The sequence below is a fragment of the Perissodus microlepis genome, chromosome 8 (genome assembly GCF_051167445.1).
Source record: "Perissodus microlepis isolate ML-2025 ecotype Zambia chromosome 8, ASM5116744v1, whole genome shotgun sequence".
In the NCBI taxonomy this organism is placed as follows: Eukaryota; Metazoa; Chordata; class Actinopteri; order Cichliformes; family Cichlidae; genus Perissodus; species Perissodus microlepis.
In genome coordinates, this window is record NC_140468.1 from 14,489,307 (window position 1) to 14,515,848 (window position 26,542).

Consider the following 26,542-nt stretch of genomic DNA (forward strand, 5'->3'; position numbering starts at 1 on the left):
AGCTCTCATCATTTATTACTGAAAAAATATGTCGTCCTATTAGCTATTTAAACACACATAGGCGTACTCATCCAGTTGGATAAACAACATAAAAGGCTTTTTGCATACATGTCAGGCAAACAGTCTGTTTTAATAAGGATTTAAAACGAGTTTAAAAACCACGCAATCCAAACGGATGGAAATTTTTATTTGAAAATATTTTATTCATGAAATCCTATGATATGTTTCCCCGTGTATGCTATTCCACGACATTCGTTTTAATGAACATAATATAAAATACTGCTCTACATTTTTTTCCCCTGTGTAATGATAGTCTGGAGATCAGACTTTACCAGCCATTTCTTATGCACCAATATCTGATTGAGTAGTCTTTTTGATGTATATTTAACCGTATATTTTCACATTTAATGTCATTATTATGCCAGAGAAGGGAAGAAAAGAGGCAGCATTTGAATGAGTGGGGCAGGTGCATTTGCACAGAGCGCCTCATGAATAGCTGCTCCCCCATTAGCCATGCACGGCTCTGAAGCGCGCATAAATAATAGCTGGCACCGCTGATTTAAAAAAAAAGCGCACCTTGGGGCCTCTCTCTCCCTCTCCCCCCTCCATCTCTCTTTCTTTCTTTCTTCCACTCGCTTTCTCTCTCTAAGGGCTTCTTCTTCTTCTTTTTTCTTTTTCTTTTAGCAAAGCATTTAGGCTACGGGACAACTCCAAAAAGCCAGATTTTTACCCTTGCCTTTTACTTAGGCACGACAAAAATCTGAGATGTTTTCTGCTATTATGTCCCATCTGCCCCGCATTTGTAATCCTTCCCCTTGCAGAACAAATCCACTGGACTGGTGCCTTCCTATTGAGACGCTAGAAGCATAGAAGACAGCCTCAGAGCGCTCTATCATTAAAAGCAAACAAGACAGAGGACCTCGGCTTTTAAAAGCAAAACGAGAAAACAATCTGAAAGCGTCAAGTTAATATTTCCCGATTGGCTTTACACGTCGCAGATTTTGCTTCTAAGTTGCATGTTCGTGAGTGGAAGTACTCGGCTCGGGACAGAAGGAATGGGATACCCGAGCAGAGCAGTGAGGGGATGGAGAAGACGGAAAGGATGGACGCTCTTGGTTTGGGTCGTTGTTGTCAGCTTGGCTTTAGCTGACGGACGGAGAGTGAGGCAGCCCAGATGCCCCCACGGATGCACCTGCACAAAAGATAATGCCCTATGTGAGAGTGTCCGATCTGTGCCCCACACTTTCCCATCCGACGTCGTTTCACTGTAAGTGATGCTGGCTGAAGTGGTGAAGTGTCAGAAAGCTTATTACATTCTGTGTCATATTTCCACTTTGATTTGTTTCTCCTTTTAATCAGATCTTTTGTCAAGTCTGGATTTAATGAAATTACTGGAGGAAGCTTTGCGCACACACCTACCCTACACCTGCTGTGAGTAATAGCTTTTAATCTATCTATCTATCTATCTATCTATCTATCTATCTATCTATCTATCTATCTATCTATCTATCTATCTATCTGTCAATCTGTCTGCCTATTTATTTATCTGTCTATTTATAATTTATGTCTGTCTGCCTGACTCACTGCTTCCTTGATTTAAAAGTAAGGTTGTGTCTTAACAGGCGACTTGCACACAGGCTTAGATTCAGCTTTAAAGGGGGAATTCTCTGTAATGGTGTCTGGATTATGCAATAGACCACATGGCTACAGCAACTAACAGCAAGAGGAACAGTGTGTGTGTGTGTGTGTGTGTGTGTGTGTGTGCGTATCTTCTTTAGAAACAGGGTGGCTGAGATAAACAATGAGCATGTTCTCTTATTCTCCTGAAGAATTCAGCCCTAATCTGTAGTCAAATAACAGGCGTGCACATGAGTGTTCACCTTCTCCTAACAGTGCTGTTGATTAATGGCCTTCATTATTTAGTATCTTGACAGGACTTGAATCTATTGAGCAAATGCGTTCTTGCAAATCTGCAAATTAACAGCAAGGTCAGACTTAACTGTACTCTACGCCGCACATAATAACATGCTGTTAAGCGTCAGTCTAGCTTTCCTGGCACCGGTTCCTTCATTCTCTCAGATGACGGTGAAGTCGAGGCTTAATGTGCACGAAGCCTCAAACGTAGGAGGACGTAGCATCACGCATCTGAAGACCGAGCTCGTGACTGTTAGGAGAGAGGTAACTGAAGATGAGTGAATAAGTGGACTGCCTCATCTGTTATTATTCCCTGCAAAGGTGACTTGAAGCATCTTAACCTCCATTAAGGCATGCTTGATCAGTGCCACTGTTTTGTAGTCTGCATTAGCCAAATGTCAGGGTAACTGGCTTCCTCATTTTAAAGACTTTAACATCTTAGGATTGTAATATTTCAACCTTGACATAATAATAAATAATACTGATGGTACTTTTGTTCAATATTTAAAAGAAAAGAGCCACTCTGTACAATAACCAAATGCCAGCTTAATAATAAACGAAAACCCTTTAAGATTTTTAATAATCTGGTGGAGATGAGGTGTACAATATGTTGCCGATTGACACGATTCTTATGTTAGTTATTTAAAAAGTGACTCAGAAACAAGTGGGAGGGGGGGGGGTAAGAATCTTGATTCTTTGCCATTTCTTATGAGAAATATGTAGGAGTGAGTGGTTGTTTCTCTGTTTAATCTGAGTCATTCATTGACCACATACACAGTGGGTAGAAGTGGTGAATGAGTGTTGTCTATTACAGTATCCCAGTCCCCCATCCAATTTCTCTGCTTTTTGCAATAGACTTACTGCCACTGACATGATGTAAACATCCATGACCTTTTCTTATTGTGCACAGCCCACACAAATCAATATCTTGTTGAAGTTCATCTCAGTTAAATTGTGAAACACAAACAACCAGCTGTTAAGAAAAATCTATGTACAGTTGCTTTAAATATGGCAATTTGCATTAGTCTAAACGCTTCCATCCTTTCTATTTTGCTTACAAAGAACCAGACTTTATCTATATAATATCTTTATAATTTTTAAAGTGGTCTTCATCAACAGTTTCCCAGGCTTTCCGAAGACCTTTCAAAAGTTTACGTTGGAGATTGGCTGCTTTTTCACTCATTTTCATTCCAGTCGTTCTACCTGACCCTTTTCAGAAGAATGTTTCTTTTGTTGTTGAGCTACTTTTAAATTTCATTTTTAGGCACTGTTATACTAGCCTGCCACAAAGGTGCATAATTTGTTTCCTGTGGACACACTTCGTAAAGGACACACTGCACAGTGTGCCAAGACCTGACAGAACCTGCAAAAAGCATCTGGCCCTTCAGTTGATCTGTCTACTATTCACTGAAGCCTCATCAGAAATGTCATCAGTGGAAGGGTGGCTGTCAAGAGCATTTCATAGGGAAACAGAAAAAGGTTCAGGTATGCCAAATTACACAAGAAATGAACTGAAAAACCGCAGCGATCCGTGTTACGGAGTGATGAATCTAAATTTGAAATGTTTCATTCATCTCTATTCATGTATGGAGGAGGTCAGGAGAGAGGTGCAACAGTGAGTGTTTGAAACTGTCTGTAAAAGACTGTCATATTTGTCATTTCTTATGAGAAATATTATCTCATATAATGTCATATTATTGCATTTCAGCCAGCGGTGTTGTCAAAAATCTATTGAAGTATGAATGCAGAAAAGTGATATCAAATTTTGATGTTATTCTTATGAGAGCTATCTATCTATCTATCTATCCATCTATCTATCTATCTATCTATCTAAGTCTTTTTTTGGTTTGTTTTTCCTTCACAGGTTGTTCACAGCAAACTCATTTGACCTGATTGATGAGGATGCATTTCAAGGTTTACCACATCTTGAATACCTGTAAGTAACTGTTTTTAATTCATGTGCAGAAAACATTTGCGTGCTGTTGTATGAAACACTGTATCATAATTGCATATTTTTTTGTATTAAACAAATATGAGGCACATGCTGATTAATAACAGCACTATGTGAACCTGTGCGGAAATATTGCACTCAAAACCTTACTGTAGTGCATGCTTGGTTACATGATGGCATATAAATCTATCTGAACAATGAGGCTTTCCCCATAAGCATGTTTACACTAATGTTCCCTGTTTGGGTGCTCCATCCAACTACAACCACAGCTTAAGCCAAATTGTCTTAAATGGCTGAAAACACTTGTTTGCATTTTGAATGTGTTTACAGTATAATTTACTTTCCCAGTGTTTTCCCAGTGTTTTACAAGCCTTAGCCATCATGTAAAACCCTCAATAGCCTGATTGCAGTAAACATCTCATCTTCTTACAGGATCACAATAGATTTCAGTATTCATTGTGTGTAGGATTTCATGACTTACTCTCATTCATTCTGCTTCTCATTCACAGATTTATTGAAAACAACAAAATTGCTGAAATATCCCCGTATGCTTTCCGGGGCCTGAAAGCACTAGTACATCTGTAAGTATTCTGGTTTGAAAAAACTTTAACTCAGTTCTTGTTATCCTCTTTCTTCCTCCAGTCTTTACTTATCTTCTCCTTAATCCCTGTCCAGGGAATAGTCCCATCTCTCGTTTGTTCCTTTCTATTTTCTTAGAACTTGTGGCTTTTTCTTTTCTTCACATTAACCATCTGCATTGTCCCTTTCACACGTCTGTTTCACTTTTCGAGTAATCTGAGGTAAAAAGTAACTGAACATTATTTTTCAAGGTATCCTGACATACCCTCCATCAGTTTGCCTTTTCTGTCCCCGTTTCACTTTGTCACTGTCTGGAATGAAAAGGTAGGCAAAAGCGCTGCTGCCAGTAATCATTTCTCAAGGTGACTGAAGATATCAGCTGGATCAGGTTGCAGAAGGGCAGGTCTGGATGTTTCATTGCAGATAAGCTGTTCATATATTTTAGACAGTAAAATAGACTTGATTTTGTCAAAGTTTGATTTTTCTAAAACCAAAAAAAGAAGCTATTAGTGTGAATATTGGATACAACTGCTCAAAATCTGCCTAGACAATTTATAAATCCACTATTCTGTCCTGTAGAACAAAACTATACGAAATATATGTATATTGAGTGCATAAAAGATGCTAACACATTCTTAACAGTGTTTTTTCTAAACACAGTGACAATGTCACCTCAAAGCCTGCCAGAACTAAAGGTAGGTGAGAGCGCGAGTGACTTATCGGTCAAGTTAAATATAACTGTGCTGTAACCTTAAACCGGGTGACCTATCACTCGGTGACTCTCCAACATGTTTTCCCTTTAACATCATGCAGCACAGGGCAAACACAATTTTAGCATATTGGTCTTCCTTGTCATCCCTTCATCATCCTTATGATCACCACCATCTTATAAACTATATATTGTTATGAAGAGGAATAAAAGTCAAATAGGAGAGATTAAAACATTTATCCCAACATCAGCAAAGTATAGAAAATAGTTTGATCTACAAGAAATCACAAGCAAATGGTTTTTAAAAGGATTTACACTGAAAGTGAATCCACTTCAATGTGCTATAGATGAAGAATTAAGAATCAAGTTTTACCAAACTTCTACAAAACAGGCAGAAAACATGCAAGAAAGGTAAACAGATACTGCAACAAAGACTGAGTGGAAAGGCAGGACTATTTATACACGTGAAGGTAATCAGGGGAGTGCAAACAGCTGGGGGAAAGAAAAAGAAAGACAATCAATAACAGTGAGACAAGAGGGGAAGTAAAACTAAAGACAAGACATCAGAAAAATGAATAGAAAAATACAACAGGGAATAACAATTGGGAAACTCAGACACATGAATAAACTTAAACAAATCAAACAGAGGATACATTGTCCACCAGCCCTCTTCAAAAACAGTAATACCTGAATCAGGCCAGAGTTAACAAATCCATGGTGTGGTACTGTAGACCAACAGATATTCTGATAAAAGCAACATAATAAAACCTTGTCTATATAAGAATAATTATCTAGGTAACGAGTTTAATTGCTTTTGTCAAAGTTATAACTTTACAAATGGAGTTTTCCTGTAGGCAAGATAATTCACTGCAAAGGGAAGGTCAGATCCAAGCTCCAGTAGGGGATCACTGCTCTAGAATTAAATCATTTTCCAATAATAATGTATACAATAAAATATGAAGCGCTAAAACTGTCAGCTAAGATTTTTTTATATTGCTAACATGACTCAGAAAGTGCCATAGCATGTCAGTGAAGATGCCCTTTTTCGGTTCCCTTCTAGAAAAAAGTAAACAAACCCTGATACCACATGCAGTATCAGAGGACACTTTAAGAGCATCACACACAGTAAATACATTATTAAAGGGCATCTGCAAGGAGTTATATTGGAATCCTTTCCACTCTGCTCTAACCTCATGTGTTTGCTTAGTGCATTCTTGCATAAACTGTAAAGTTAAAAGGTCTCTCTTCCTTGGAGAACCAACTTTCATATAAATAATGCAGTGTTCGTGGATTACGCCAACATTTCATTTCATTCACATCTCTCTGTGTGTTTTGAAGTTCAGTCTCTAGCTCCTGGGTTTGTTTTTGTTGGAGTTTTTTTTTTACTGTTGGCCAAAAAAATACCCTGCATTTGACAGCACCGGAGAAGCTAGACTATATACAAGGTAACAAACAACCACACGCTCACTTATGACATATACTGAAAGGAACAACTCGGCTACATCTGGGGAAAAAAACAAAAAAACAACTGCATCAGTCAGATACATACGTGCAGAACATGATCAACTTGAAGTCAAAACATTTAATTAACACAGAACTTGGAATATGAAATAGAACCAGGCAACTTCTTCTCTTCTATCAATAACAACTGCTGCTACTATACAAATCAACAGTACAACCAGGGGGCTGGGGTGAGATGATCAATTATCTAGTTTAACTGTAGAAGTCTAGATACAAATTGTATTAATATCCAGGATTATCTAAACCAGTTTTTACATCAATTCAGTGTCATTACCATATCTGAAACTTGTATTAACATGGATAAAGGAATGGACTTTGAACTGAAGGGTTATGAATTCACGTATATACGTTATTAACACAATGTACTGCATGAACCTGGTCCCTAAAGTAACCAGATCTACTAGAATCACATCACATTGTGACACTCTCATAGACAACATTTTTACAAATGACACTGAAAATAAGACAGTAAGTGCACTTCTGATTAATGATATCAGTGACCATCTTCCTGTTTTTACAGTCTGTGATAGAAATTACAAGATTAAAAATATGGACAGAAAAAAAGTACACACGATTCAGAACAGAGGAATCACTGTTTAACAATCGACTGGAAAAACATATAGATAAACATAAACTGCTCACCGAGAGCCCGAGGGCTCAGATCAAGCAGTTCAACATCACTGGCACTATTAGATTCAATAGAATACATCACAAATTCTATAGACAAAAAGCAATATGTGGCTGGATAATTCATAGATTTAAGCATTTGACACAATAGATCGGGATATATTAGTAAGAAAATTGTAACATTATAGTGTCGGGGGGTAGTTTTAAATTGGGTTGGGAGTTATTTAAGAGACAGGAAGCAGTTTGTGAAATTAAATGGTTGTTGCTCTATATGCATAGACATTGCTTGGGGTCAGTTTTGGGCCCTAGATTCTTTAATTTATCAATGACATGTGTGAAGTGTCCAGAGTGTTAAAATGGTACTGTTCCTGATGATATAAACATTTTCTGCACTGGTGAGGATCTGCTGCATTTATTTGATGAGGTAACTAATGAAATAATTAAATTAAAGCTTGGGCATGATTAAAAACAAATTACTATTACATTTGAATAAAACTACCTAATAAAACTGTTCTTTGGAAAGAGCAGATTAAGTATAAATGTAAAAACTCAAATAAATGGTGTTCATTTTGAAAGAGTCAATATAATAGATTTCTTGGGGTAATAATAGATGAGATACTTAATTGGAGAGCACAGATAAGATATATTCATTTCAAAGTATCAAGAAATATTGGAATACTGAACAAGACAAAGGAGGCATTGGACTGTATCACTCCATATTCTATAAGCTGTTGTGCAGAGGTCTGGGGCAATAACTATAAAAGTACATTAGATTCACTTTTTATTCTTCAAAAAAAAGCAGCTCAGAACTACCAGGTGACATTCAACACATGTTTTTTCTTTTTGTTTTTTGAGACAAGGAAGCTATAATTTAATGGATTTCTTCTTGAAAGCTGTGAGTTTGTGTAATACCAGGAACAAAAAAACAACAAGTTTTTGTTTTTCTATGCATGGAGTGAAACTGTGGAACAATTTGAGTGTGGAGTTGGCCAAACATAAAGCAGTTCAAAGATAGTTATAAAGATATGATTTTATATTTGTATAATTAACTTTTCAAAACTGGAAGTATTGGCTTTGTTGTGTGGAGGCTTATAGAGCTACAAAAACATAATGCTCTGATAATTTGTACTGTATGTGTCATATACGTTATATTAGAAATATTTTCATTGTTATTACTGCGGTTTATATCAGTAAGGAAGCTAAATAAATATTAACTGATAACTTATGGCAAGGAGGCGGGATTAAATAAGTGTGCACTTCTTCCCATTACTTTTTAATATGTAAGTGAATCAGAACAGGTGAAGCAATATTGAAATGTATTTTGTTTTATTTTGTATAGTACTTTTTTTCTTTTCTTTGCTAAATGAACTCCTGTATATTTTTAGAAGATTTGAAATAAATTGAACACAAGTGTGACCAGTGTTAACAGAACAAAATACACAGAACAGTAACGCACAATTCAGGTATGTGAAGGACAGATCGGTGTGATTGCTCTTTTTTAATTTAAATTTTTACATTTAAAAAACAAACAAACTGCTGTATCAAAAGAAAAATCCCACATCTGGGACAAATAGTATAATAAGTAAACATATTGCATCTTAATTCGTTAATGTTTTTTTTACTGCCTTCCATTTCAAGCACCTGTTACATGTCATGAGAGGAATCTAGAAGTAGTCAGGTTTTGTGACATGTTTATTTGTTTGTAATGTCCTTGGTTTTATTCTGTTTCTCGAGTCATTCTAGCCACCAACCAATGAAAAATACATTAAGGGAAATGGATATGTCGGAAGAGATGCACTCTACATCTAATGTAATCACTTTGTTTATTATTTTTTTCCTTTTTGCTGATTAGGAGTCTGGCTTACAACAACCTTGAGACACTGCCCAAAGATGTTTTTAAGGGCATGGATGCTTTGACCAAAGTGTGAGTCTGTTTTTCCTTAATCCATCCTTACAATGAAAATATACACTTTAGTTATTACTAATATGGTCATCAAGGGTTCATTTTATTTGTGTTTGATTACTATTTATATGCTGTATGTTTAGTCCTTTTCACACAGTTTGAAAAACATAAGTAGTTGCTAAATCTATATTAGTATTTCTCCTTCTTTTCAAAGAAAGAAACAATAACTGTGCAAGAAGGAAAATGAGAGAATAGTCTGAGAAAGTAAATCATTATAGAGGAAGCTATTACATACTGCGGTTGAGAAATCTAGAGAAAGGAAAGGCTGGGTTAAGATGCTACAATGTCAGGGTAAATGGTCAGCAAGTCAATTACACAACAAAAGAACTAGATACTGGCTTAGGTCACACTGACACAATCAGCTAGATTAATTCCTGTGTCTCTAGATTCACTAGACTCCACATTCAAGCTTAATAGCTATTCAAACTGAGAGTGTGTGATAAGCAGAGACTACCCAGGAGATGGGACACGTGCTGTGGTTTAGCAAACTGAACAGTTCTTGGAAATAAGAGGCCTGTAAGTTTTAAAAAGAATAAAGAAAGCAAGAAATAAAGAATAAATATTAACGATTTCATGTTGTAACGTTAGTGTTTTACTTGATTGTCATGGCAGGTTCTGGTTCTGTGGAGTTTTCCTTCCCACTGATTGCTGATTGATCCCATCTGGTTGTTGGGGTTTTGTTTGTGTTATTGGAGGGTCTTAACCTTACAATGTAAAGCACCTTGAGGAAACTGTATAAAGAAAATTGAACTGTATTTTACTTGTGATCCATTCATGTAGGGATCTGCGAGGCAACAATTTGATCTGTGACTGCAAGCTCAAGTGGTTGGTGGAGTGGATGCACCACACCAATGCCACTCTAGACCAAATCTACTGCAGTGGCCCACCCATTCACCAGGGGAAGAAGATCAACGACCTGCTGCCTCACTCTTTTGACTGCATCGCAGCAGGTATCTTCCTCTTGCACATCTCCTTGTATCACAGAAGCTAAAGCGACTGCTTCAGTGTCTTTCTCTCATGTCTATTTAATTATGTCCCACCTTTCAGAGTTTGCCACCTATCAGTCACTGAAGTTTGAGTCCATTTCGGTGGATGCCTTCACTCTTGGTAATGAACAGTATGTCGTGTTTGCCCAGCCTTTTGCTGGGACATGCAGCTTCTTAGAATGGGATCACGTGGAGATGACCTTCAGAACATATGACACCATTGAAAGTGAGTTTTTCACAAGTCAATACGAGAATGTGTAAATATTCTCACCTGGAATGACCTCAATGTGTAGTATGTAAATGTATAAGAAACCCTGTATGGATTATATTGGTCTCAGTCCGGTTGGCTTCCCTGTAGAACTTCACAATACATTTTTTCAGGTGACTGCAGTTGAGTATATATCTGATTGATGTAATTGCTAGTTCCCATTCAAAATAATTACCCGTTTAAGCCAGCAGTATAATAAGAGATGTTTGACACAGCATACCTGCTAATGCAGAAAATTTCCTCTGCATCCAGGCATAAATGGAGTGCCTGGATGTAGAAAGATATCAGATCCTAGCACTACTTTGTGCTATTTTCTTGAGAACATCGAGATGATCACTTCCAATTTATTGGTAAAGGCATCTCATCATGGTAAAGAACACTTCCAAAAATTCCTGGATCCAATTCTAATTGTAATCTCTTCAAAATTTGGTTAAATTCCACTTTCACGTACATCTGCTTATATGTTTTTAAGGAATCCCGGTAGCAAACAGACAAATTTAACCAATGACTTGCCCCTTTTAATTCAATATTATAAGATCCAGATGCCTGTCAAATGTTAGAAGTTCCACCAAAAAGACCTTTCCTCCCTAGTCTTCCCACATTGTTTTATTATAATAACTGCTCAAGGTAAAAGAAAGTTGTCTAGAAAGGTGAATAGGTGAAATTCTGAAATACAAATTTATGTGTCTATGGTTTCCTTTTATCTTCTTTTTCCATTAATCAACTCTAAACACCTCACATTTAGCCGACGAAGGCTCTTCTGAAGACTTTAAGACCATTTTGAGATCCTTGGGCAAACTATATATAAGAACCCTGAAGAACTAACAGTCAGATCTTTGCCAACAGTGATGCACATAATATTTTTATCAGTCACAGAGGTTTACTTTAACCTCAGAGTTACCACATTACGTCATTAAATGGTTTTGATAAGGTTTAGATAGATGTACTTGAAAAAAGGAACTACGGGTTTCATGTAGTATTTGTAGTTAGACACTCTTTGTGGATGAAAAAAAGGTTAGTGAGCCTAATTGTTCTTACATTCTAGTACAAACAGTTGCTTGGGTTCTGTGCATGTACTGAATGTGTATTTTGTTCTCTCTTTTACTCTTTAGGCACCTCAACTGTCGTCTGCAAGCCCATGCTAATTGAGAACCACCTCTTTGTCATTGTGGCCCAGTTGTTTGGGGGCTCACACATTTACAAACATGATACCTCCGCCAGCAAGTTCATCAAGATCCAGGACATTGACATCCTAAAAATTCGCAAACCCAACGACATCGAGACCTTCATGATCGACGGAGAGTCTTTCTTTGTCATCGCTGACAGCTCTAAGGTTGGGCCTCTTTTCTGTTTTATTTCACTGTCACTCAAAATCAACAAAGTATTTCATGGCAGGTGGCATAAATTTGCATTTCGCAAGTGACGGTTTATTTTTTAAATGAATCTATTTCAGGATTCAATTTAAAATTGCATTACTTGATTTTTAAAGTCTCAGTGGGTTAGCACTCCCTTACTTAACAGAACTTTTGAAACCCTACAGTCCTACTGGAGCACAGAGGGCTTTGAACCAGCGGCTCTTGAACTCTCCTAGAGTCAGGCTTCAAAGCAGAGGCGTTAGGGCCTTTTCAGTGGTGGCTCCTAATCTTTGGAACAACTTACCTTTTTACTTAAGAACTGCCAAGTCCCTCAATCATTTTAAAACACCTTTTAAAATCTATTTGTTCTCGCTTGCTTTCAAATCTAGTTGAGCAGAGTATCCTGGCTTTTAGTGTGCAAACACAGTGTTATTTACTTCTTTTATTTGATTTTTAGTGCATAGTTATTGTTGATTTAGCCATCATTGTATACACTGTATATTCTATATAACTTGTACAGTACTTTGGTCAACTGGGGTTGTTAAAATGTGCAAACAGATATCAATTTTGACTTGACTTAAAAACAACAACAATACTGTAGACATGTCCTTGTTACTGCATCCAGCCCCTGTATGAATAAATATCCTCTAATCTACTCTTCCCACCACGTCAGCCAGTCCTTCCCCGGGCGTCCTTCTCTGCAGCATGTCGGTCTGTGTCTGCTCCTGCTCCTGCTGATTAGCTTGTATTGCCAAATGTTCACATATGCTCTCACATATGCTTGGGGACAACTCAGGCACACAAGCACAGACACACCACCACACTCTGGTGTTTGGCTTCATGCAAAATTTGAAGTTTGTTGCCTAATTTTTTTTCATGTTGAGCTATAATTGTTTTCAATTGTAAATCACTATTGAGTACTTAATTAAAATGCTTGTTCAGGTTTTGAATGAAGTTGGCTTGAGCTGATGTTTTGTACATGTTCTTCCTGTAGGCGGGCTCGACAACGGTGTACAAATGGAACGGCAATGGGTTTTACTCCCACCAGTCACTCCACCCTTGGTACAGGGATACAGATGTAGAATATCTAGAGATCTCCAACAAACCCCACCTGATTTTGTCAAGTAGCTCCCAGAGGCCCGTCGTGTACCAGTGGAACAGGAGCCAGAAAAAGTTTGACCGCAGGACTGACATACCGGACATGGAGGACGTCTTCTCCATCAAACACTTCCGAGTCCAAGGTGAGAACCATGCAAGAAAAAGGACACTGTGCAAACTCCTAGTTGCATCCATTAAGTTTAGTGCACCACATGCTTAATAATGGACTCAACTTTTTTTTTTAAGTGTGGTTAATAAAAACATTTATGACTTACTTTCCTAGACTTGATTTATTACTCTTTATTTTCCCGCTGCATATCGTCGGCATTTATTTTGAAGGCGATAAGATGTCACTGCCATAAAACCTGCACACAAATCAGACTGTAAAACATTATGATAGTGTGGGGTGGGGGTTTCTCTCTCATATTATTAGGTTACCTATTAGTGGCTATTAGCTGATGTCAGGGAAAAGTTAGTTCAAGGAAAGCAGTTTTCTTTCGAGGTTTACAACAGCTTCCGTATGCGTACTGGACACAGGTCTCCAAAGACAAATGACAGGGAATTAATTTGCAATTCCAACTTTATGGTTTCTCCCTCACCTTAGACCTCCCAGCAGAGAGAAATGTGGTACACCAGGCGCTCTGCCTACCAGGACACACTCTCAGCCTTCTCTGAACAGGCAATCTGGGGTCTATACATAATATTATGAGAATATTATGGGTTTGCCATAACAGCTAGCCTAGTTAGAGCTGAAAGAAAAACTGAGAGAAAGCTTTATCTGTCATAAAAAAAAAAATAGCACCATTCCCAGAGTAACATCTGCATCCACTTCTTCTTTCTCCCAAAACAGTGCATATGGCTGAGATCAGCCCAACTCTGCTATATGAGCAGACAGGGAAGACACGACCCAAGATCACAGCACACAATGTGTGAATATAAAATGAGTGAATGTGCATGAATAATGTAGCTCGAAATGTCTCCCACAGCTGAATAAATATTTGTAGCAAACAATGAATTATATTTGGGATTACATAATCTGTTTTTTTGTGAGCTTTCCTGTGTCAGATCCGCATTTAGTGGCTGAATGTCTAAACTAAACGGCCCCTTGAAATCTTTGTCCTTTTCAAAGGTGATCTGTTTATATGCTTGACAAGATTCATCGGGGACTCCAAGGTGATGCGCTGGGACGGTGCCATGTTCAAAGAGGTCCAGACATTTCCTTCCCGTGGCTCTATGGTGTTCCAGCCCGTCTCCACCGGCAACTGGCAGTATGCCATCTTGGGCAGCGATTACTCACTGACGCAGGTCTACCAATGGGACACCAAGAGGGGCCAGTTTGTCCCATCTCAGGAGCTGAATATCCAGGCGCCTCGGGGATTTTCTCTGGTTTCCATTGACGGCCGGGTGTTCCTACTGGCATCCAGCTTCAAGGGAAAAACTCAGATATACGAGCACCTCATGATCGATCTGAGCAATTAGGCCCATCGTCTAAATGCCTTTTCCCCGAGATTGTCGCTCTCGTCAGTCCCATTTTAATCAATCAACAATTTCCACCTTTGCTCAAACAAAAAGAGAGATTTGTCAAAAAATAATGAGGCCCTTTAGATTAGTTTGTAGCTAAACTTATAAATATTTTGTGATCAGCTGCAGTGGTCTGCAAGTCCTGTATTTATATCTCAATCCCTTAATATTTGGAAATGCCTTATTTTCCATTTAAAGTTGTGAAGTCAGTGATCTTCTTTGTCTATTATTCAACTCCAAAGGCAGAAGACATTCACACATGAGTTTGCTATTAATCTACATACAGTTTTGTTTCTCCTATAGGATTTTGATAGTGCTGATTACCATTCATGTTTTGTTGTTGTTGTTTTTGTTTTTGGAAAAGGGGTCTATAATGGAAAATACATTATAGACTATGGGACATTAACCTACAATACTAATAGGTGTGTTGTGTTTAAGTACTTGATTTATTTGCTTGTGTAGGTTAGTCTCATTCATCCTGTCACATGAGCCATTCAACTGACAGGCTTGACAGATACCTTACAGAAAACAGACAATCTGACAAATGTACAAAACCCCCTTTTCACCTTTAAATCTATGATTATAGATGTAGTGCTATACTTAGCAATAGAGCATTTTGTCAGTATTTGAGACCTGAGCTTCATAATAATACTACTTTCAACCAAATGCAGGTAAAAATTGGACTACTTGCTGAGAACCGTGTCTTTTCCATGGCAGCTAGTTGGCAGCTTGTAATTATTTCACTTCAATAAATGGAATGACAAATCTGCTAAACACTGTGAGAAACTGAGTTTAAAAAAAAAAAGAACTGCTTCCTCTCTGCTCTCAGTTGAACAAGACTGTGTGCGCAACACACTCATGCCGTCGATTTCTGATGAATGCCTCGCTAGAAGCATCCCACTGTGTCACCCAGCCCTTTCTCTTTCACTGCAACCTTACCCCTTTTCTCCCCCGTTGACAAAGCCATTGTTGTCTTTACTCTGCAACGAAAAGCCAACCACTGTGCCGCACATACTACCTATGCTTTCACGTGCGCCTCTTATTCTGACACAAAAGAAGTTTGATGACAATTAAAAACTTCACTGACAACAATTTGCCAAAAAAAATAATGTTTACGTTTTTACAATATTGTGTAAATTATGTTACTTTTGTATGTAGAGGGGACCACACTCGATGCTTCTTTTTTTGGTGTAGATATAGTGATAAGATTTGGTGTAACGTGATACTTCTGCTGTAGACTTACTTGTGTCACTTTTATCTAGTTGAGTAAGGATAGAGGATATTACATGTCCCTTTGCCTTCTTTTCGCATTTTATTTTATGTACAGTGGTAATAAAATACTAAATCAGCAAGCAACTTCTCGTATTGTTTTTTGTTCAATTATACTTACAAACTGAATGAATTTAGTCTTTATGATTTGATTTGTATTCAGCTGATTCTCTTCACTTGATAATAAAAAAGTGTTCCTTTTTTTTTTTTTTTAACCACAGTGGCATCCAGTCCTGAGGTGAAAACTGTATTGGGGCACCACATGGTGGTGGGAATAAAGGATTTAACATTACTGTTTTCACAAGGATACCAATCTATTACTGAGTAAAATGTGTGTTTCTTGATAAAAAAAAAAATACTGTCAAAATTAATTCAAGCTAAATAAATAAAATCCTGAAATCTCATTATTATTGTGAACTAGGCTTACATTCAGAAATGAATGACAAACACTAAAACTCATTTTTCTGTTCGAGGATGCAAGTAATAAAATAAATACAGACATACAAACAAATAGAACTTGTAAACTTTTGCGTGTGTGGAGAGAGAGATCGCCAACCATTGTACGGTTTATGCCACAGCTGCCATTACAATAACAGTATTGGAAATGACCAAATCTATATTTCTGTAATGGTTAGTTCACCAGTATGCAGAACTTCTTTAATCAAAAATGTAAGTGTATGAAATGGGCATGGACGTTTAGGAACATTTTAGTTGCCTAGGAGACTTAGTTTGAGTCCACTTCTGCCCCCCTGTGGGTAAACTGAACACCGCACAGTCGTTAGGAACCTGCCCCCTGAGATAAGATTACTCATTAACCTCGTCTTCTCAGTCACTCAGGACACCGGGGAAGTCGCACGGTACTCTCACTGAGGCATGCTACCGCTCAGCCGTCGCATCTTAGCATGGCAGACTGTAACCACTGCACGCACGAGCGGGCTTTATCCATAGAGGACGACGTTACGGTGGCGTTTTACAAAGTTGACAGCCATGACAAAAACAGCGCCTACGACCGACAAGAGCCCGGCACAAACGACCGGGCACCAGAGAGGATTCATCTGCGGAGCAAGGGCCGAGCTTCGTGCGAGTATGATGAAGAAGAAGATGATGATGATGATGAGCAACTGGAGGGCGCGAGAGGAAATTCACTGGAAAGCAGCGGCGAGGAGAAAACGTCGTGCCCACCGGCGTTTTGCGTCAGAAACAAGTCCCCATCTCCAGAAGGTAGAAGCGCACGCGCACGCACTTACAGTTAGCATAAAGTAGTCAGCATCCCCCGTTTTTACGACTTTCTCCTGCAGATAAACTTCGTCGTGTGAATAAATAATGTACTAATACACAAACAGTGACTTCCTGCGTAGCACCACGTTATACAATCGTTCAACGTCACGTATCGGTGATAGCGGCGATATCACGTGTATGCTTTTGGCCTATAAACTGTAAAACAGTCAAATTGGATTACGCGCAATTTTTATATAAACTTATAACATCTTTTTTTTTGGGAGGGGGGGGGTATTTGATAATAAAACATCCGTTAAAACAGCCCATTTTCATTGTATGTTATTTATTTCAGAATAAAACGGTAATGTTAAATAAAGTTGTACACCAAATTATACTTAAAATATGATTAAGAAAAATGTTCACCTTACAGTGATTCTGCCCAGTAGTGAACCTAGTTGACTGGTGAAGCTGGTGGCCCAGTTGTTTCATAAACCAGCTTAACATTTTCCATCGTGCTTTAAAACGGATGCATGACTGTGCACTTTTCCAAAAGAAAAAAAACTAACCAAAAACGTGCCTATTTTTAAACAGGACGTGGTTTACACATATGGCTGCTGATGTCAATTCTCTAAGACTAGTTTAACTTGTATAGGGCTTGGTCCTGTCTTCCCTCTGGTATAATCCTGTACAAGGAAGAAGGGGGTTTATATTGGAAATAGACAAGGAAGTAAGACATTTCCTCAGGACCTTTACATACCAGTTTTAGTTTATTACTTTTTGGTTACTTTTGTATTTGGTGCATAATTGCTAGGGTAGAACAGCACAGGGTATAAAATTGAACTCCCATCTGGTCCAGCTGTACACTTAAGTTTTTACAGAGGTTGACTTAAAGTATGTAATTAAACTATTATGTAGTTAAAATCAAAGAAAATTCCAAATATAAAATGATTCTATGACAACAACTCTTACAGTACTGCTTTACTGTGACTAAACATTGTCAATCTTCTTCCTCGCCTGTGGCTTGGTACAAAGTTTGGAAAGCGAACAGACTGGTGAGTACAAATAAAAATACTTGTTTAACCTCGGGCTGAAAGTTTATCCCTGCACACATATCAGTTGTTTCACAGTCAGGGTTTGCAAACACCACAGCCCACAATTTGGCATATCTTTTGTTTGTGATCTTTGCAGCTGAATTACCCAGGCCACATGGGGTTCAATAACATATTCTGCTCCTCACTTCGCCATCCAATATGGAGTGCTGTATTAAGAACAACATAATATATTTTTATAATTAAAAATGTAAGTGATTTTCCTCTCATGGCCCTTCTCTTACATTCTTTTGTCTTAAGACTTACTTAAACTAATGCCTTCTTTTCTCTTTTTCCACAGGCCCAGAGAAACCAAATAGATGCCCAGGTCTTGGCTTGTTCTATGCTTTCCTGTCCTCAGTTTTCTTCTCCATCATCAACCTCTTGGTGAAAACTATAGAGGGAATTCATGCTATAGAGATCAGTGCCATACGATGCTTCTTTCAGATGCTGTTTGTCGCACCAGTAATCATCTATCACAAGTAAGCTGGTTTAAGATTTACACACGCTGTACAGTATATGACATAATTAAGGCCAGTATTTGTTTGTACATTTTCAAACCAACAATCTTTTTGGTTTGAGCAGATTATAATAGGATACAGTCAAAGAGATGGCGCATATCCTCACCTGTAATTTATCTGTCATTTTATCGCCTTTAACCAGATTTACTGACTTCACGGTCCAAACATGAGGTTTACAAAATATTGTTAGAGATTTGTTTTATTCCCCTCACTGTTGTTGATGGAAAAATGTGCATTTAAATTCAGTGGGGGAAAGGCTTTTGAATAATACTCCCACATCAAGTTATATAGCCACCTAAAATTAACTCCCCATTTCATAATCAGAGCTTAAGTATAGTCAAGTATATTAAACAAACCACTTGAGGTGTAATTTTTACACATACATAGACTAATATGCCAACAGGCAAACAAAATATAATCAAACTGATTTTTTTCACATTTGGCGTTACCTTAACCTTGGCCCGATTTTTGGCCAAAGGGAATTAATCTCGAGCAGTTATTGGTGTCTGTCGTCAGAGAAAATTTGAAACTGATATCTTAAAAACTGTGGACCCTAGACTACTAATAGACAGACAGACAGACAAACAAACAAACAAACGATTAAATGCTCCCTCCCTTTGGGGAAAGAGTAAATCTAGCTTGTGCCCATACTTGTTATTAATCTCTGGCTCTCTTCCACAGCATATCTTTTGTCCTGTCTTCCTCCTCTCACCCCAACCAGTCACGGCAGATGACTGCCTGGTCCTGCCGTAGGTTTCTTCCTGTTAAAAGGGAGTTTTAACAGGAACAGTGCTTGCTCATAGGGAGTCATATTGTTGGGTTTTTCTCTGTATGTATTATTGTAGGGTACCTTACAATATATAGTGCCTTGAGGCAACGGTTGTTGTGATTTGGCGGCGTATAAATAAAATTGAATTGAATTCTTTTTTTCCCCCTGTCAATTTATTCCACTAGCTTGGCTTGATTCCTTTAATACTGAGAAATATAACTTAAAAAAGGCATTGAACCTTCTCACCCATCCTTCTGTTCATCCTCCACATACATTTTAACTTTGATTTATCATTTACAGATCTGTCTCTCTTCCCTGTTTTCAGCAGCATCCACTCATGCATCCATCACTGTCATTCCCACATTACTTAAATGTATCATTTTCCTTAGCCATCCACTAATTTGTCATCCCTTAACTCCCTACGGTACTTGCATTTTCTCCATCTGTCCCTCCCTGAAATTTCAGTTTATTACTTCCTCTATCAGTCATTGTAGTCATCCTTCCATTCAGCCATCCCTTCATCCATCATCCTCATATCTGTGCTCCTCCAGGACAGGTTTTCTTGGTCCCAGAGATAAACGTTTAGTTTTGATGCTTCGGGGTTTCCTTGGTTCCAATGCCATGATCCTGCTCTTCTATGCAGTTCAGCTGATGCCGCTGGCAGATGCCACCGTTATCACATTCAGGTGAGAGCTGCTTCAAAGCTCATTTATTACAGATCACTTCAGATTATGTTAACACTGCAGATGCATTGCATCCTCCTTGAATTCATCAGCTACATTTACGCTTTTTCCATGCTTTTTTTTTTCCTTTTTAACTCTTTCTCTCATTGAACCCTGCCTCCAGTAATCCAGTATTTACCTCCCTCTTGGCTTGGATCTTCCTGAAGGAGAAATGTACAATCTGGGACTGTGTTTTCACTGTTTTTACCCTCACCGGAGTCATCCTCATTGCCCGACCGCCATTTCTCTTCGGCGAGAATGTTCATGGCATTGAGGGCGACTACACGAACCACATCAAGGGGACCATTGCTGCATTTGGAGGTGATATGGTTTATCCAAACATTTACACTGAGTATTTTGCTGAGGATTTTGTTTGCTCTCATGGTCAAGTTGACCATGGCAACCAGGGGAACTGAACCACATTTGGATGAGAGGGTGGAGTGCAAAATGAATGGAGGACAAATGGATATGTGGCAGATAAGATGAACAGTATCTGAAAGTCACGTCCTAATGAAACAGGAAACATTTTGGCAAAGACTTGACATAAGAACTAAGAGATGTATCTGGACCTTAGGATTATCCATCTACTGTTTACTGACACTCAGTTGCAGAGCGAAAAGGTTTGCCAAATTACACAAGAGCGCTTGCCTAAGAGGGTTCAAGCTGTGTTAAAAAAATAAAGGTGGTCATACCAAATATTGACTTTCAAACTTATTAAGCATTGTACAGGCTTTGTTTCTGCATTTCAATAAATCACTGCACCTGTTTCCAATTTCCCTAGCAAAATGATGGTGATGGGTGGCTCATGACAATAGCTAGCAAATACAGGAGCCTCCTTTGCCACTGTCTAGTGGCATAATGCATGAAAAGAAACCCTAAAGTGATTTAAACATGAAGGTGAAGGGAAAAATTGGCCATGTTGATGAAAATTGTTTGTTTTCATACCAGTGAAGTTACACTGGGGTCTGTGTGGATGGACTTTTATTAGAGTCCGCCTCAAGTGGCCACTCAAGGAACTGCAGTTTTTGGCACTTCCATGTTGGCTTTATATGTATGTTTTTTAAGAGCCAGCACGTTGCTGCTTGACTGAATGCTAAACATAGGTGATAGATTGTTTCCAGTCAATTGTGGCTGGGCTCAAAGCTGTCTACTTTCTTTTGTAGCAGCTTATTAGTTTCTGTAAAAGAGGTCCATTAGGTTTCAAAGCATGATACCCATATTGGATTCTCACTGACTAACAGTTTGGCAAACTTTTTATGTACTCATTTCGAAATTTAAATCTTTGAATCAGCAGGAATGATTAGAAATGCATAGATGTTAATACTACATAACAATAAGTAATAATGTGATCCAAAATGTCACACGATGAACCTGAAACATACGGGTTTAGGACAACATTTAACCTCATTAATCCAAGTAATTCTATCAGTTTAATAATAGCTTTGTAGCTCTGAAGCAATAGAGCCGAACATACCCTTTAGCTGTCCTTCAAGTCTAAAGTGGTTCTTATGGATTTGTTCATTCTTATTATTCTGCAGATTGATTGATTCATTCTGTGTCTCTCTCAATGGTTAATTTATGTATAGGAGCAATTGGAGCTGCGTGTACATTTGTTATTCTTCGCAAGCTGGGCAAGAGTGTCCACTACTACGTCTCCGTGTGGTACTATGCTGTCATCGGGTTAATCGAGTGCATCATCACCGTATCCGTCCTGGGTGAATGGAAAATCCCATTCTGTGGCCGCGACCGCTGGTTGCTGATGTTGATCGCCATCCTGGGTATCGCAGGCCAGACCTTCCTCATAAAGGCTCTGCAGGTTGAGAAGGCCGGACCCGTAGCCCTGATGAAAACTGTGGATGTGGTGCTGGCATTCATCTACCAGTTCATTTTCTTTAGCCATGCACCAACATGGTGGAGCCTCGGCGGAGCGCTGTGCATAGTGGTGAGCACCAGTGGAGTAGCAATAAGGAAGTGGTATAATAGTTCCCGTAGGAACTGATGAGCAGACGTATCGTCAGTTTAAGTATTGATTACTATTGATTTTTTTTTTTTTCTCTTTACCATCATATGGTCTTCATTTACTTCTTATTTTACTTGTTATTTATATGCAAACCTGAGTGGAAGTTTAAGCTCTTTATAGAGTTAGAAGCAGAAATAGATCAGACCCAATCTAATATGGGGCTGTTTTGGCTTGTGATGTATTCAGAAATGAAGTCAGTGCATCTATACACGTTGATTCTAAGAGTCAACCTGTGCAATTTAATGCTTGTATCTTTTTTTAAATTAATCAACAGTTTAGGTTTTTTTAAAGAAACGAGAAAAAAAGACTTCTCCTCAAAACTGTACGCTGATCCCTGGAACTTGTGTGTATATGTACACAGTATAAATACAATGAAGGACATCCCATTTACTCCCCTTTTACTTTAACCTGAATAAAATAGCCAAAGAGAGGATGGCATAACCATATTATACTAAAAAGTGTGCAAATTTAGATTTTTATTATGATTTTACTCAAAAAAAAGAAAAATGTTTGAATCTGTTCATGCTAAGACTACGACTATGATCGCTCTGCCATCGACAATGACAACAAAAGAACCACAAACTCAAGAAAAGCACTTTAATGCAGTTAGTCACTACAAACAATACAATAAATTCCAACACTGTCATGCTGTACTATTTTCTCAGGGATTTCTCAGCAGGGTGTGATGTTGGTTAGCACTCCTAGTGCTAGTCAGTGGACCACTTGTATGTCCTCCCTGTGCATTTTTCTCCTGGTTCCCTGTCTTCAACTTTGCAGCCCAACCTCTAGCTGTGCACTGTGCAATATTTAAAGTGCCTTATGTAGGAAAGCTTTCCTTAATAGAGCGGCTCAGTAACCAGTAGCATGTCCTAAGATACTCTCAGATAACTGTGCAAATACACATGAAAATGAATAAGAATTAGGGTGCTAAGAGAATTTTGTAGCTAAAACACTAAGCCCCACCCCCGCGATAGGCTGCACTGATTTCTTTGTCGACACAAGAGTCAGATCCTGTCATCACCTTGTGCCATTTTAGCAGGCAATTAGTGCATAATCAGTTCAAAAATATATTTTCTGTGATGCTCGAAGTGGGATGTCATTTGCGCTTTGTCTCTGCCAGAGGGCAGAGCAAGTGTGAGTAAGCTGTCACAATAATTCAGCAAATCAGCTGGTAAACAACTGCGCACAAAGATCGCTTCAAGTATCTTACAATGAAATCTTGCTCATTTATTTCAAGGAGGTAAAGCTAAATAATGAGAAGTAAAACGGCATAATGAAGTGCAGTTTTGTTAATATAACCGTGCTCATCAGACACCCCTCATTACTCAGGTGAATATCTGCAAACAGTTAGACTCAGTCTTCTATATAAAGGCACATGTTCTGGTTTTGGCCTAGTAGGGTTTTTTTCTTTTTCGTTTCTTTGTTTTTTTTAATGATAGCCTTAGCAACTCAATACTAGCATCTAAGATTCTGGACGTTTGCACTCGCCCTGTGATTATAAGTGGATACATTGTATCTTTAGTCCAGAGGCGTTCAGCCGGTGAAGCAGTTTTGGGATTTTTAGTTGATTTATAAAATTCCAGCAAAAGTTATAGAGACTTTAAATATTTTAAAGCACAAATATAAAAGCTTCTCTGCTAAAAGCAGTAGTTTGTTTTTTTCTTTCACGCTCAAAGAGTTTTTTTGCTGCCTCTGGTGTATGATTTATGTCTAGAAATCTGGCTTTCCGGCACAGCTGTCTCTGTTTTGTGTTTGTATCTGGTAGAAATTATTTTGGTATTTCTAACATTTAACAACAAGTTTCCCAGTGGCACGACCAGTGAGGTCATTTTCGCAACTGCAGTCCCGTATTTGACACAATTTAATTGGGTCCAATACAGCTGGAAAGGGAAAGCAATTAGTGGTGCTAGACTGCTACGCTATATCCTGCAGTGCTGTCTTTGCGGTTTTTCACACTCTCCTCTTTCTGTTTTTTTGTTTTTTTTTTAAACTTGTGGAGAACTGTGTCTGCAGCACAACTTGCACAGTCAACACCTGTTCCTGCTATAATTATTCCTCTTATGCAGTAAATGTTAGTGTGCACACTGTTGCTTCTATGCAGTGCAACAACTATTTCCTTGTGTTGTATAAGAAGTCCAGCTGGCTCATGTTGGTCCTGTAGGACAGCGGTCCCCAACCTTTTTTGCGCCACGGACCGGTTTATGCCCGACAATATTTTCATGGACCGGCCTTTAAGGTGTCGCGGATAAATACAACAAAATAAAACTAGTACCGGTACCGAAAAAAAGAAAATTTATTCATAACACACGTGAAAAGACCAAGGAAAACCGAGTAAACGATAAAAACGATAACAAAATAACGCTGAAAACTGATAAAAAACCCTGAAAACCATACATTTCACACCTGAGCCTCAACTCTCGCGGCCCGGTACCAAACGACTCACGGACCGGTACCAGTCCGAGGCCCGGGGGTTGGGGACCGCTGCTGTAGGACATGACACGGTGAGCTGTAGAAGACTAAAGCAACATAAACTTTGTGTGCAATATAAAAATGCATTTTATCTACAGAATTCGCTGTGGTTGAAGTAAATCCCAGCCGTGCTCTGAGATATTATGTAAAGAAGAAGCACTCAGTTTTATTGCCAAAATTAATTACTGATTCAAAAAAACATATTAGCTGTCTCACTCTGGGTTTTTTTTAAGGAACTAGTAGAAAATAAAGGCACTGTGACATTTGTCAGTTGTTCATGCATGTGACGGTCACATCAAATGTCCACAAGTTAATTTTCTTAAGTGTGTTTTGGTTTTACATTGAATTTATTATTATTATTATTATTATTATTAGTTTAAATGACATGAATGCTGGTAGTGTGAGCACAATGTGTTGTTTTTCATCAGCTGGTAAGGTGAACAGTCTCAGGACCTACAAGCCTTAAAAACCTACTGAAGCTGTTTTTATACTATCCTTATTATTATTATTATTATTATTATTATTATTATTTCTGCAATGTTTTACAGAAGCTCAGATGTATGTATTTCCACACAGTGATGAATAACTTTTTAGTATATTATAACTTATAAATTTAAATAAGATTTATTTTTAAGTCTTACCCTCTGCCTCCTGTCTTTTCTCTCATAAAGCACGTGATCATCACTTCTTATTAAATCATTTAAATGTGACAGAAGTTTGCGGAATGCACCCAAACTGTGTAGAGGTTTTGTTTCTACTTAATCTATTGTCCAAACACCCGTGGTGTTAGCCATGATGCTCCACTAACGGCTCAATAGGCGACAATGGTACAAACCAGGCCACGGGCAAAGAAGCTTTCAACAAACCACTGAGTCAGGTAGCTGTACTGCTCAGAATAGCACCTGGCTGAGTGAACACTTGTGTGTTCATAGTGTGGCTTTTGTTTATCACACAACACAGTTGTGAGAGCTGTGTTTTTCCATGCATAATAACCGAGTTGCATTGGTACCACAGTAGAATTCATATCTTGCAAAAAGCAAAGACTTGTGCCTTGGGTTTAGGCACAGTTGCAGGGTAATTCTTCAGCCAGGCACCGAGCTAGGTGAAGTGCGAAAAGGCTGAACTAAAACAGAGTAGCTCTTTGTTTTTGAGGTAAAGAATAAATTGGCAAATTAAAGGCAAAAAACGCCCCAAAACATGTGCAACAATGGCTTTGAAGCACCCCGCCTCTGAAAGAATATCTGGGAGAAATAATTGGAAATATTGCTTTTTTTTTTTTTGGTATTGTAATGTTAGTGGTACAGGGTACTTTCAAATATGCTTACCTTAACACGACTTCCAAAAGAAAGAGGCAGTGTCATCCAGCAAGATATCTGGAGAGATCCAGCATCTGGATAAATATGTTTCATCACAGCAGCAGATGGCTCCGTTTCCACTCTGCTAGTAGTTGCGTTTGTGCTTCAGCTACAATCAGTCTCTTCATTATGACATCACCGGGACAGCAAGAAGGTCATGCATATGTAACGGTTATGTTCTGACGGCAGAGGGCAGGATCCACAAAAATAAGGACGTGCCCTTGAACGCATCAGTAGTGCCACTTTAAAACTTTGGATGGGTAGACGAGGATGAGGAATAAAAGTAGTCCACTCTACAGTAAATAAACCACAGTTAAAGTAAAAGTGCCACAGGCGCATAGTACGGGCTTCACATTGTGAGAGAGTGCTTTTTTTATACAACGGTGATTAAAAAGAAAAACAATGGTTGTGGAGCACGATTTCACTTGTGTTTTCTAGTGTCTGACAGGCATCAAGTCAGTAACATAATCCATTCCTCCCTACATGGTATCTTCAGACCTATGTTTCAAAAGTCATCTTCCACGAAACACCTGGTTTCGCACTGCAGATGAGATGTATCTACAAAGTTCCAGCACCCGTGGAAGAATGGAGCAGCCCTGCGCCTGCAACAGAATCCAGG

General features: G+C 38.5%; 2 protein-coding genes across 2 annotated transcripts; both read left to right on the plus strand.

Annotated features, from left to right (window-relative positions):
* Nucleotides 1-503: 503 nt before the first annotated feature.
* lgi1b (leucine-rich, glioma inactivated 1b) lies at nucleotides 504-15,844 on the plus strand. Its single transcript, XM_084937701.1, has 10 exons — nucleotides 504-1,267; nucleotides 1,360-1,431; nucleotides 3,779-3,850; nucleotides 4,375-4,446; nucleotides 9,154-9,225; nucleotides 10,045-10,214; nucleotides 10,312-10,476; nucleotides 11,631-11,851; nucleotides 12,868-13,114; nucleotides 14,101-15,844. Exons 1-10 carry the CDS (start codon nucleotides 1,017-1,019, stop codon nucleotides 14,448-14,450), a joined length of 1,692 nt encoding a protein of 563 aa, XP_084793827.1. The 5' UTR covers nucleotides 504-1,016; the 3' UTR covers nucleotides 14,451-15,844.
* Nucleotides 15,845-16,503: 659 nt separating this feature from the next.
* slc35g1 (solute carrier family 35 member G1) lies at nucleotides 16,504-25,208 on the plus strand. The gene is made up of 5 exons (XM_084937702.1): nucleotides 16,504-16,982; nucleotides 18,369-18,549; nucleotides 19,909-20,043; nucleotides 20,204-20,400; nucleotides 21,666-25,208. The coding sequence occupies exons 1-5, from the start codon at nucleotides 16,664-16,666 to the stop codon at nucleotides 22,076-22,078; spliced, it is 1,245 nt and encodes a 414-aa protein (XP_084793828.1). The 5' UTR covers nucleotides 16,504-16,663; the 3' UTR covers nucleotides 22,079-25,208.
* Nucleotides 25,209-26,542: the final 1,334 nt, after the last annotated feature.